Source organism: Atractosteus spatula, chromosome 2 (assembly GCF_055471065.1).
Source record: "Atractosteus spatula isolate fAtrSpa1 chromosome 2, fAtrSpa1.hap1, whole genome shotgun sequence".
In the NCBI taxonomy this organism is placed as follows: domain Eukaryota; kingdom Metazoa; phylum Chordata; class Actinopteri; order Semionotiformes; family Lepisosteidae; genus Atractosteus; species Atractosteus spatula.
In genome coordinates, this window is record NC_142707.1 from 9,236,397 (window position 1) to 9,248,429 (window position 12,033).

Consider the following 12,033-nt stretch of genomic DNA (forward strand, 5'->3'; position numbering starts at 1 on the left):
CAGACTGGCCGCTCGCGACCAATCGTGGTGAGGATGCGTGGTTTGACGTAGTCGTAGTAGCCTTGGTTCTTGTGCTCCTCCTGACACCACACCAGGTCCGCCTCCGGGTACTTGTCAGCCTCGGCCTTCACCAGGTCGAAGGGGAACGGAGAGAGCTGCACAGAGAGTGAAGAAGCGTGGGACAGAGCCAGGGGGCAGGGAGACGGGCAGGGCGCGTGCACGGCTCCACAGAGAAACAGGCCGATGCCTGAGAGTAAAAGGCCGTGGAGATGGGCTGAATGACAGAGGGGTGGGCAGACCCAAAGAGCACAGGAACTCCAGAGTTCAGGGAGCACCCAGGCCTTGGTTTAAAGCTCTGGGTGCATCACAGCAGCATGGAGACCCTGGTGTGTGGGTTGAGTGGTGTGCGAGTGGTGTGCGAGTGGTGTGCGAGTGGTGTGCGAGTGTGTTGGGTACAGCGTGCAGTGGTACCTGCTCCATGCGGGAGATGGCAATCTGGGACTCCAGCCCGCGTGCCTTGCGCTCCTTGGTCAGCTCATAATACACCTTCCCTGTGCAGAAGAGGAGGCGGCGCACACCCTCGGGGGACTGTGCCGCCGGCCCCTCTTCCCGGATCAGTCGCTGGAAGTGAGTGCCTGGAAGAGACAGCACGCGCTTTCAGTACAGGCCGCACAGTTCTGAGGGCATGCAGGGGACCCCAGCTTGGTCTCACAACACTGTAGCCAGTCTGAAACAGGCACAACAGCGCCTGCACTTTCTGCGATGCTTAAAGTAAAGCGGTTTGGCTTATGAACCTTTACTGCAGCACCACAGAAAGTGTCCTCACTAGTGCTATCACTGTGTGGTACAGCAACACTACCATGTGTGACAAAGACACACAACAAAGGGTTGTGGCAAACCAGAGGATTATAGGATGTGATTTACCATCAATCGGTGAGATTCACACCATCCGCAGTCACAATAATACCCAATCCATCATTCAGGATCCCAAACATCCCGGCCACAAACTGCTCACTCTGGCAAGCGGTGCAGCACTATTAAAGCACGGACCACTTAGCGCAAGAACAGCTTCTACCCTACCGCAGTCCTCATAGTACGCACTCTCAACAGCTAACTGCAATGCCTCAGACTCAGTGCATATCTGCACGATGCACTTTTTCCATGGACTACCGTGTTTTTTTTCACTACTACAGTATATACTAATGGAAAAAAGAAATGCAACACATCCTCCTCCACACTCCTGCCCTGCTGTCTGCGTGGAACAGGCTGAAGAGTGACTCATCTGTGAAGAGGACCTGATGCCACTGCTGACGAGTCCATCGCAGCCTCTTTCTGGCCCAAGAGTCGGGTGTGATGTCTAGGAGGTGTGAGCAGAGGGCCTCTGACAGGTCGCCTTGCTCTAAGGTCAGCCTCACTGTCCTGTCACTGATGTGGGCATTGGTTCTGCCAGCAGTTTTAGCAGCAGTATGGTTGGCAGATCTGAAACGATCTCTCAGATGGACCAGTCTGATGTGTCGGTCCTGCTCTGGTGTGGTCACTCGAGGGCGACCGGATCTTGGACAGTCATCTGTCTTGCCAGTCTGCTGAAACCTTCTCTGCAGTCGGGACACAGTGGACCGGCTTACTCCATAGTGTCTGGCAACACTGGCACATGACATGCCTGCCTGCAGCATGCCAATGGCCCTCTCCCTTGCTTCTGGTGACATTCAAAGCATTATGTAATGCACAGCACACTGACTCAACATGGACTTTTTCTTGCAGTGACCTAAGCTTTGAATTAAGGCCTTTTTAAAGGTGACGTGATCAGGCATTGCTCCACCTGGACCTTGTTGGGTATTTGGCAAGTTGTAATGCCTCACTGACAAGCTGTACTGCTGGTGAGAGGGCTTAAAACAAATTGACAACTTTTTGTGAAAGTACATAAGCGATAACTAGAGTATTCCCATTCCAGAAAATGTTGCGTTTCTTTTTTCCATCAGTATATATTGTTCTCCACAACATATTTATTTATCTGGTTATTATTTTATATTAAGTTATTAATAAATAAGTATTAAGTTTGTAAGGTACTGTCTACATTGCATGGTGTTGTCTGTTGTACCGTGTCATTTGCTGTACTGTGTATGTCCTGTGAAATCAGAAATTCCAAATTCTTCGAAGAAGGCTCCACAGCCGAAACGTTGCGTTTTCTTTCTTCACTTTTCAGCATGGAATAAACCTTGTACTTGTTCCTTTACATGTACAAATGGCAATAAGTTCCTCTACTCTACACATTTTAAATAGAGCTGCATCCCCTTAAATGGAGTGTCTCATCCATTGGGCACTTTACAGTAAATATTCTCACGTGGAAAACTCCACAAGTCACAGGTAATGTTTGCCTCTCGTTCTTCAAGCACAGCTCTGCAAAAAGACCCCCCAGCTATCAGCCCTGTGTCCAGTCTGGCTGGGCTCAGGGGAGCAGGACTCACCTGGCAGCATGTCATCAAAAGTGGACTTGGCCTCAGGGTGACGCAGCAGAGACTTTGGGGTGAAAATAATGAGCTGGGGAAAAGGGAAAGAAATTAAAACGTTTCAAAACATTTCATTTACAGTGTCCGTTCCTTACAAGAAGCCTCCATCAGGTAGCGGTGGACTGTCATACTTGGGTCAGACTGCTCGTGCAGAGGACCTGCTTTCATGCAGCTAGCAGTTTGTCGTACTCCCCCAGTTCCAGGCCTTCGCTAAAGCCTGGGGTGGCTCAGAAGGCTCTGCAGTGGGAGCCTGGCCTGCTGCCTGGGCCAGCTATCATGCAAGCCGAGGACTGTGAAAAAGCAAACGAAGTCAAGCGCTCGGTGTAGGCGTGACTGCTGCAATGCGATCGCTAAGTCTTTTCCCACGTCGAACTTCATGGAAGTAAATACTCAAAACAGAGACAGTAAGCTGGGTCTCCTTTTTTTTTTAAAATACTGAGCCTCTTTCATTGTTAGCCTGAGTAGCTAGCCCAAAGCATTTAAGAGGAACGGGGTGCGAGTGAGTGTCTGCTATCTGAGACACTGTGGGTGGATCTGGTGTGCGACTGCGGCGGAGAGCTGAGATGCTCTGCAGCTCCGACAGTGTGCACCGACTCACTGGTTTCCTGAAGGGCAACAGGATCTGCCTCCGCAGCACGTGGAAATAGTTGGCAGGGGAGGAGCAGTTGACGACGATCCAGTTACAGTCGTACAGCTGACGCACAGCAAAGTCCTCGGTGACTCTCTACAGCACGCAAACAAAACCATTTCCGTTAAGCGATGAAATTCCAAACAACAGCCCCTCATGATTAATTCACCTGTCCTGCCTTCAAATCAGCGTCCACAAGGGCCTGTTTCTCAAGGATCAGTTCATCGTTTCAAATAAACGATACGCTTCGTTCAGTGTGCTAAGCAGGAGAATACGCCAGTTCAATGTATTCTGGGGACAACGTGCTCGTCTTGTGTATGACGTACCGGGAACACGTCTGGGTCATCGTTGCACATCTGCAAAAACCTCTCAGGACGAGCGGAGGAGTGCTCTGGGCCCTACGGACAGGGACAGCAAACAGAAAGAGCAGGAGAGAGGAAGAGCTGTTAGACCTTTCCTTTCGTTAGATAGGAAAAAAAACCAACATGAATCCTCACTTTAACTGGCTAAACCCAGAGCGCATCCGATTGTCTCCCTACTGCCTGGGCCCTGGAACAGAGAGGTCATGCTGTGCTGACAGCCTGTATATTAACATTGCTCGAAGAGCCCCTGGGGCGCGCTGCATGCTGGGTACCCTCCACTGCCTCGAATGCAGCCTCCTCCAAGGGCGGTGGCGACTAATCTGTTAACTCGGGATCAAGGAAGGCCGCGGCAGGGTTAAGCCGGAGGGGCTCTTTGAGCGACGTCGACATTCAAACCTTCAATCCAGGCTACGGCAGAGCAAGACCCAATCCCGGCGGAAGCGCATCCCAATCGAGAGCGAGCGCGGACGGCGGTTACCATTCCTTCCAAGCCGTGGGGCAGCAGCAGGACGATGCCGTTCTGGCGCACCCACTTGGCCTGGCCGGGGCAGATGAACTGGTCGATGATGGCCTGCGCCGTGTTGTGGAAATCCCCGAACTGGGCCTCCCACAGGACGAGGGCGTTGGGGCTCGCCATGGCGAAGCCGAGCTCGAACCCTGCACAACGAGAGAGCGAGAGAGGAAAAAACAGAGAGAAGGGTGAGGAAGGGAGGGGGGGGAATAAGAAACGTACAGAAGCACAAAAAACGCTATTCCCATGGGATTAGTTAGGTTTTGCTGGTTTTCTTTGCTTTCTTGTATACAGCGACTCTGGTGACTCGCATGAAGTCTGCAGATACCCATCCGTGAGAGAGACACTGCTTCTGCAGTTTCGCTCTCCTTTAAGGCGCTGCAATGCACCATATGGCAAAACCTGCAAGTGGGCGCACTGGCGAAGTCTGCCCATGTGTCCTACACTCGCTCTAGAGTGGAGGCAGGAGTTGCTGCCAGAGAGCTGGATATTAAAACAACTGACGTTTGATTAGGTAGCTGTGTCAGCATACGTAGGCTGCAAAGGAACAGGTAAAGGTTTATTCCATGCTGAGAGGAAAAGAAAAGAAACATGTTTCAGCTCTGGAGCCTTCACTGGGTGTGAAGAAGGTGTTTCTTTACCTTTCAGCATTGAATTACTTATTGTAATAAAACAACTGGTGATTCCAAATTGGTTGGGAGGATGATAAAAAACAGCAACACGTTGGCACTTCCGCATTTCAAAAACAAGAGGAGGCAGTGTGACTCACCCAGGACACCGTACTCGGACAGGGAGCTGTTGCACACAGTGTAAGGGGCCTGGTTAGGAGAGATGTGGTTCATGGGGATACAGGTCCTCTTGTCTACATTCTGATCATGCAGTACATGGTGCCGATGGCTGGTAAGAGGCCCAGAGAGAGGGAGAGTGAGACAGCGATCAAGAGCAGCACGAAGAGTGTCTGTGCTCAGCAGTTCCAGGCAAGGCGAGTACTTGAGCCTGCCTCTCCTACCTGAAGGTCCCTCTCTCCACATCCTGTCCACTAAGCCGGACATGGATGCCCTCTTTCAGCAGGGAGCCGAAGGCCATGTACTCCGCCAGAGCCCAGTCCACCATGCGGTTCTTAATCATCTCCCCACGCCCCTTCAGGATACGGGTCAGACCTGCACGCACACAACACATAGTCCTGCGTTTATCGGGAAACCAGCTCAAGACAGTCCAGACCCGCAACAAATTGATTTTGCCATCAATTATCAAACTGATCCGAGTTCTTGTATTTAATACATACAATATTTTATGGCTCTTTACATTTTCAATAGGATTTACTTAATCCGTTTAAATCAGAAACAATTAGGTGAGACAGATTAAAATTTAAGAGAAAACAAGACGGAAGACGTTGTTTCTTGGGTGTTAGAAGTCCCCTGGCTACAGGTGTGCCTACCTCCATGGATGGTGAAGTCCTCAACGGGCACAGAGGAAGCCACCTGTCCGATATGACCGAGCTCCTCCTCGCCCAGGCCGGTTGATGGGCAGGTCATACTCTTGGGCTGCCCGTCCAGAGTGAAGAAACCTGAAGACACACAATGGAATCGGCAGCAGATATAAGCACACATACAGATTACAGCCCCACAGGACAATGCTTATTGCGCTTGCACACTGACAAGTGCCTGCTGTGCAAGATGGCAACAGACAGTTGCTTGCACGCACGCACGCACGATACACACTCTGGTACACACAAACAGAAAGCTGGCACAGGAAAGCACGCTCAATGCACATTCATATAGCCCTTCATTCCAAGGACCTGACATCAGTGTCTTGGCAAATTCTGTCCCCCAGGCTTAATCAACCATGGCCTCCTACAAATCCCCATTTATAAATTGGCTTCATCACTCTGTTCTCCACACTGAGAGCTGGTGTGTGGTGAGAGTACTGGCACACTATGGCCGCCGTCACATCATCCAGGTGGGGGCTGCACACTGGTGGTGGTGGAGGGGAGTCCCCATTACCTGTAGAGCGCTTTCAGTGGAGGGTCCAGTAAAGAGCTATATAGTTGTACACTATATCAGTTAAAGGAATTATCTCAAACTGCTCCCACTTTATAATGCCAAGGAAAATCAGTACATCACAGTAAATCTCATCTTTTTCGCACGGGAGTTACACTATTCTAGGATAAGACCTAACAAAGAACTTTCACCACAGGGAGAAAGAAGTAGAGCTCACCGGGCCAGGGGGAGTCCAACCAGTGCTTGATGTGCAGGATTTTCTCGTCCTTGGAGCGTGTGTACGCCTCCTCACAGATCTTATCATACTTGGAAATTTCCTCCTGGAGAGGGGTGGGTGGGAGAAATGCATTATGGGTCACAGATGTCTGCTTGTGTTTATTCACAGTGCTCTGAGGTGCTTGCACAATGCCCATTCCTTGCTGACTTACAAACAAGAGGAGAACCGTCGTTAATGAGACTTACTCAAAATGAGTGATTGTGTCAACTGCGATATGCAAGTTTATCATTTTTAATGCAGTTATAATGAATAGCTACTGTCGGCGCACTTTCAGACCACCTCTCTTTGTGCATTTGTTAGGAGGACATTTGATACAGCATGAAGTATACAACACACTGCAAGCTCACAGATGCCCAGCACCTCAGGACACTGTTGAGCAGGATGCTGGAGCCTTCAAACTAAACCAATCTTCCTTTATCAGATTTTAAACCCACCCTGTTAACTATATGACACAGCAGACCCCACCTGAAACGAGCACCATGGAATCTGAAGGGCCCATCATGCCCTCCAAGAACAGGCAGGTGAGCGGAGCACGCCAACTCGATTCCTCCGTAAAACACAGGAACCGAGCTCTGGGTCTGGTTCTGGGGGGGCCTCACCTCGTACTCTTGCCGGGTCACTGTTCCATCAGCAATGAGCTTCTCAGCGTACTTCTGAAGCACCGGTTTTTGCTTCTTAATCTGCTTGTACATCAGGGGCTGGGTGAACATGGGCTCGTCCATCTCATTGTGACCATTCCGCCTGTAGCACACCTGAGACGCAGACACGCGGACAGTCAAGACCACACAACCAGGCTATATTGCACAGTGAATGTCAAATTAGCTGCGCTTTCAATGCATTTATTTAACTGGCTTAGAAAAAAAGCATCATGCAATTTCTGGACACTGAGTATAAAACTATCCTGCTCCCACTTCACTAAATCCAAATCTTTCCAGTTCTGGCACAGCAGAGTTAGAAGCATCTCTCTCAAGTATTTCCAGCAGTTCTCACTTTCAGACCTGGGACAAATCAGACTTATGCTTACAGAAGCACTGGTAGCGGAAACAATTTTGTTTCCAAATTTCTGTACTGATCCGTTTCACAATAATGAGCTTCACGCCTTTGTCTCATGAAAAACTGCATAGCCATTTGCACTTAACACATAACGGGTGCCCTAAAAACACACGTAAACAGGTACGCTGGCAATCACAATTGTCATTTAGCAAGACTATCCCGAAATGCAGTGGAACTCATTTAAAAAAAGTCTGTTTGCTAAATTAAGACTCCAATGCATACATTTATACCTTACAAGACTGTTTGAATCATTACAGCTCCCAGTATGTAAGGGTGCCAAGGCTAAAGAGCAACACCCTATCACAGACGTTGCTCTCCCTTCCCCCTCTGCCCAAGACGGGGGTCCCGACACGCCGCTCACCAAATCCACCACCACGTCCTTGTGGAACGTCGCCCTCCACTCGGCCGCCACGTTACAGACGTACATCACAGCCTCGGGGTCGTCCGCGTTCACGTGGAAGATGGGGGCGTTGACCACGCGCGCCACATCCGTGGGGTACGGCGAGGAGCGGGCCATTCGGGGGTCGGTGGTGAATCCGATCTGGGGGAAGGGTGCTTGTTTTTATGATACGGGGAAAGGGAACGAGACGTTTCCATGGCAAAACGAGGCAGCGCATGTTTTCTTTAGTTATTCAAAACAAGGTAGCAAAGGTATGCATGCAGCATAACACCAGCACGAGATGGAAGAGCTACTGTTCTGCTGATCTTACTGGTGCTTAGTTTAAAGGGGAACTGCAACGCTACTTTATATTTTGGGGTTAGAAAGAATCTGCATTGATAAGTGTATTTCAAACCATGATAAAAGCAAAATGTTCACAGTAACTTGTAAAACCTCCAATATGCATCACAAAATAGATGACATTTCCAGGTATGCGCAGCACCATGTTCTGTGATTCAGAATGAGGCAGCAAAACTTCCAGTGATGTGATATGCCCCGATTACACTGTAAACAAGCAGGCTTGTGAATACATCACTTTTAATACAATATAAATATTGCTCTTGACTTCAAGACAGTTTTGTTGATAAATGGAACCTAACTCTGCATGCAGATCACGATGGAACTTTTTGCAGTGAAATATCTGCTGCACAACCTGTACTTATTCGCTTGTACATCACATTACATTAGTCAGTACAGGGACTAGGGAGCAGGAAGGGCCACATCATGTCAATTCGTGGGAACTCTCGCTCTCGCCTATGGTAAGACCAGCAGTTTACAACACATGGCAACCATAAATTACTTTCACAAAGTGCTTAATTTGAAATTTGTAAAATTTTTCTATACTGTCAATTATTTAATTTTGTTATCGGGATTTAATAAACGGTCTGAGAAACTGGGACTGCAGTTCCCCCGTAAATGTGGCAGAGACCCGTTAAGCCTGGAGACCTTGCAGCCCTGTCTGAGACTGACCTGGTTGTTGACCACGACGTGCACGGTGCCGTAGGTGGTGTAGGAGGGCAGGTCGCTCAGGTGGAAGGTCTCGTACACGATTCCCTGGCCAGCGAAGGCAGCGTCTCCGTGCAGCAGGATCGACATCACCTGGAACACACAGCAATGGCAGTGAGGCGGCTCCTCGCCACGTTCAGACAGGCGGCCACCTGGCCTAGGACCTGGGCTCTACCCCTTGAACACTCGCACCAACTTGCAACTGGATAATCTCTCGCACACAGACACCAGCCTTCTTGCATTCAGAGATCCACTCACTCTCCCAGAGTATTTAGAAACTGCCGTGCACACACACGCAGGCACGGGTTAGGAAACGGAGACTATATAGTATCCGTGTCCATATCCGGACGGACAGACAGACAGACAGACAAACATGCGCACACACACACAGATGCTCGCAGACAGCCCCGTCCAGTGGTACCCTCTTGCCCTCGGTGTCGCCGCAGTAGAACTGCTCGGCCTTGGTCTTGCCCTGCACCACGGGGTCCACAGCCTCCAGGTGGGAGGGGTTGGCCATGAGCGACAGCGTGATGTTGCGGTCGGTCACGCGGTTGATCCGCCGGTGGTACATGCCCAGGTGGTACTTCACGTCCCCTGAGCCCTGACGGGACAAGAGGGGGGTGGGGGGGGGGGGGGGGACACAGACACCATTGTAAAATATTAGCTTCCCTGCAGGTTTTAAAAGCCCTTCCAGGACTCTTTATCCAGGTTTTTCACAGCTCTGCACATTTGCTACCATTCCCTGCAAAACATCACATGCTCCGATATCTTTAACACAAATATCAAATTTTCCATGGCTTTATTACCTCCCTACGGAAAGAATGTTCGGCTGGTACAAGGTTAAGTTTTTCCCTAAGGTTTATGTGCTGCTGGGATTGGTTACCATGCAGTCAGCTAGATTTGGACTTTGTGTGAGGACTAGGAGGAGGAGGATTATGAAAACTGAAGCAGACCACTGCCGATTTCAACATTTTCTAGTAGGGAAAAAAGGCTCAGAAATTACAGCTGTAACTCACCTCATCCGCAGCCTCCAGCTTGGAGTCAAACTGGCAGAAGATCTGCTCGAGCTCCTTCCTGATCACGTTTGCCAGGACATTCAGACGACCCCTGAGAGAGAGGTCAAAACACCGGTACACTGAGCTGGGATAAACAAGCAGTGAAGCACCAGAAAGGAGATTTTACAGGAACTATGATGTGGTCCAGTGACTCACGACTGCTAGTACTGTTCAAGGGGGAATGTTTACTAACATACAGCGTTCGCTTAACAGGCTATGACGCACGGATATGTAACAGAATTCCTGATTGATTCACTGCTTTTTAAAAGGGTAAACTATAGTGAGATTTTCAATTCAAAACCGTCCCTTTGTTGTCCCATTGTAAGCTGCCAACTCGGGCTGTATTCTCTCTTGAGCCGAGTTCCAAAACCAGGACAACTGAAAGTGGCAGAGATGGCTTCAGCAACCTGCGAGATTAATAATGAACTAAGTGGAATCGGATGATTCGAGCCCAGCTGCGTCGTGCTGATCGCTGCTGCACTGACCTGTGGGGCATGCCCATGATGACGTAATCGACTCCGTTCTCGCTGGACTTGTCGATGATGGTCTTGAGGGCAGGGATCAGCGACTCGCAGCCCTCCAGGCCGAAACGCTTCTCCGACGACCACTTCCTCTGCAGGAACTCCTCGAACCTGTGCCGCACCGTGGTACAGAACGGGACACGATCACACCTGCCAGCCCCTACAGACACATTACAGACACCCCCCTCCTGGTCTAGTCGGATCCCTTCCCCTCCTGGGTCAACGCCAACGAATACCGGGCAAGAAGGGCTCTTGTTATTACTGGCACGAATCAAGCCGAAGCCCTCTCTTCTGTTTGCACAGCTTGTGATTTTGCTGCCAAGTGAGTGAAGGAACACACCCTGCGTCATCTAATGAAATGTATGAGACTTTCTGACCCAGTAAAACACTTAGAGGTAAACCAGGACAAAAAATGCAACCTGGTGAACTGCCACTGGTGTTTGCATGAAGCACTACTCCTAGAAAACAACCAGTGGAGTTCAATTAGGGCCGTGCTAACAGCAGCATAAACGGGAGCCGCGAAGCCGGTCTTATCCTGAAGCGTCTTACACAGCGCTCACCTGGTAGAGCGGACCATCCTGGCCAGCAGAGTGCGTTTCTCCTCCAGTGTGAACTGCATCACCCCTGGTTTCTCAAACTTTTGTCGGATCCACTGGCACTGCTCCAGATCATTGATGAACATGAACTCCACGCCGATGTGCTGGCAGTACGCCATCTACAGGCAAGAAGGAGAGGGGATGATCACAACACGCACACTTCCATCACTTAACTCACCGAACTACTGTTCATCTCAAGCCTGTCATTCACTTTCCAGTTTTAACAGGTTTCGTCTGCAGCGTGCTGCAAGGATTTTGCATAAAAATGTACTTCCTTACCTTTAATTGTTCCAAATCTGATCACACGAAAGACACTATGTGATTATGCCACATTCACAGATACTGTATAACACCTCCAAACGCTTTCATGAAAACATGAGGCAAGCGTAAAAGAAAAAGTCCGTACTGAATCACTCTGATTTTTGATGCAACACGTTGTAAGTAATTCCCCAAGTCCCACTGATACATCAATCAGCTCTCATCCTTCTTTAACTCCCAATTTAACTAAAAATACATTTTTTTATCCAAGCATTTCCATCCATTCATTCACCCATCTCCTAAGTGTTTTATCCACTATGGGATCACGGGGAGCCGGAGCCTATCCCGGCAAGCAACGGGCAGAAGAGAGGCTACACTCTGGGCAGGACACCAGTCCATCACAGGGCACACAGACACACTCACACCAGGGCCAATTTCCCCAGAAGTTTGCACCAATGTCAATTTTTCCCATAACTTACCAGTATAGTCGTAGGACTGTGGGAAGAAACCAGAGCACCTAGAGGTAACCCACGCAAACGTGTGGAGAATGCATAAACTCCACACGGATCATCTGAAATTGAACCCAGGGCAAGGCAGCAATGCTAACCACGGTGCCACTATGCTGTCCAATCCAAGCACACACATTTTTAAAATAGAGGCACAGAAGAACCAATCAAAATCTTTTTTTTGTCTCCCTAGTGCAGAAGCCTGCATTACCTCGTATAAAGCGGATGACCTACGGGACAGTTATGCGACTATCGGGAGTCTATTCTCAGTCTGAAGCTACAACCCACCTGCCAACCTTGCAGCCTGAAAGCAGC

General features: G+C 49.6%; 1 protein-coding gene across 3 annotated transcripts in view; it reads right to left on the reverse strand.

The window, feature by feature from the left end:
- The window catches only part of ogdhb (oxoglutarate dehydrogenase b), a 51,357-nt gene that overhangs the window by 4,196 nt on the left and 35,128 nt on the right, over positions 1–12,033 (reverse strand). For all 3 annotated transcript variants that reach the window (XM_088904848.1, XM_088904843.1, XM_088904856.1), the window contains 17 exons: positions 10,919–11,073; positions 10,323–10,469; positions 9,799–9,889; positions 9,204–9,383; positions 8,747–8,875; positions 7,700–7,879; positions 6,885–7,037; positions 6,226–6,328; positions 5,447–5,575; positions 5,018–5,168; positions 4,778–4,905; positions 3,976–4,154; positions 3,462–3,533; positions 3,106–3,231; positions 2,466–2,538; positions 472–635; positions 1–155 (listed from right to left, as the gene is read on the reverse strand). In XM_088904848.1, the coding sequence (XP_088760974.1) occupies positions 1–155; positions 472–635; positions 2,466–2,538; positions 3,106–3,231; positions 3,462–3,533; positions 3,976–4,154; positions 4,778–4,905; positions 5,018–5,168; positions 5,447–5,575; positions 6,226–6,328; positions 6,885–7,037; positions 7,700–7,879; positions 8,747–8,875; positions 9,204–9,383; positions 9,799–9,889; positions 10,323–10,469; positions 10,919–11,073 (2,315 nt within the window). The remainder of the gene's footprint in view (positions 156–471; positions 636–2,465; positions 2,539–3,105; positions 3,232–3,461; positions 3,534–3,975; positions 4,155–4,777; positions 4,906–5,017; positions 5,169–5,446; positions 5,576–6,225; positions 6,329–6,884; positions 7,038–7,699; positions 7,880–8,746; positions 8,876–9,203; positions 9,384–9,798; positions 9,890–10,322; positions 10,470–10,918; positions 11,074–12,033) is intronic.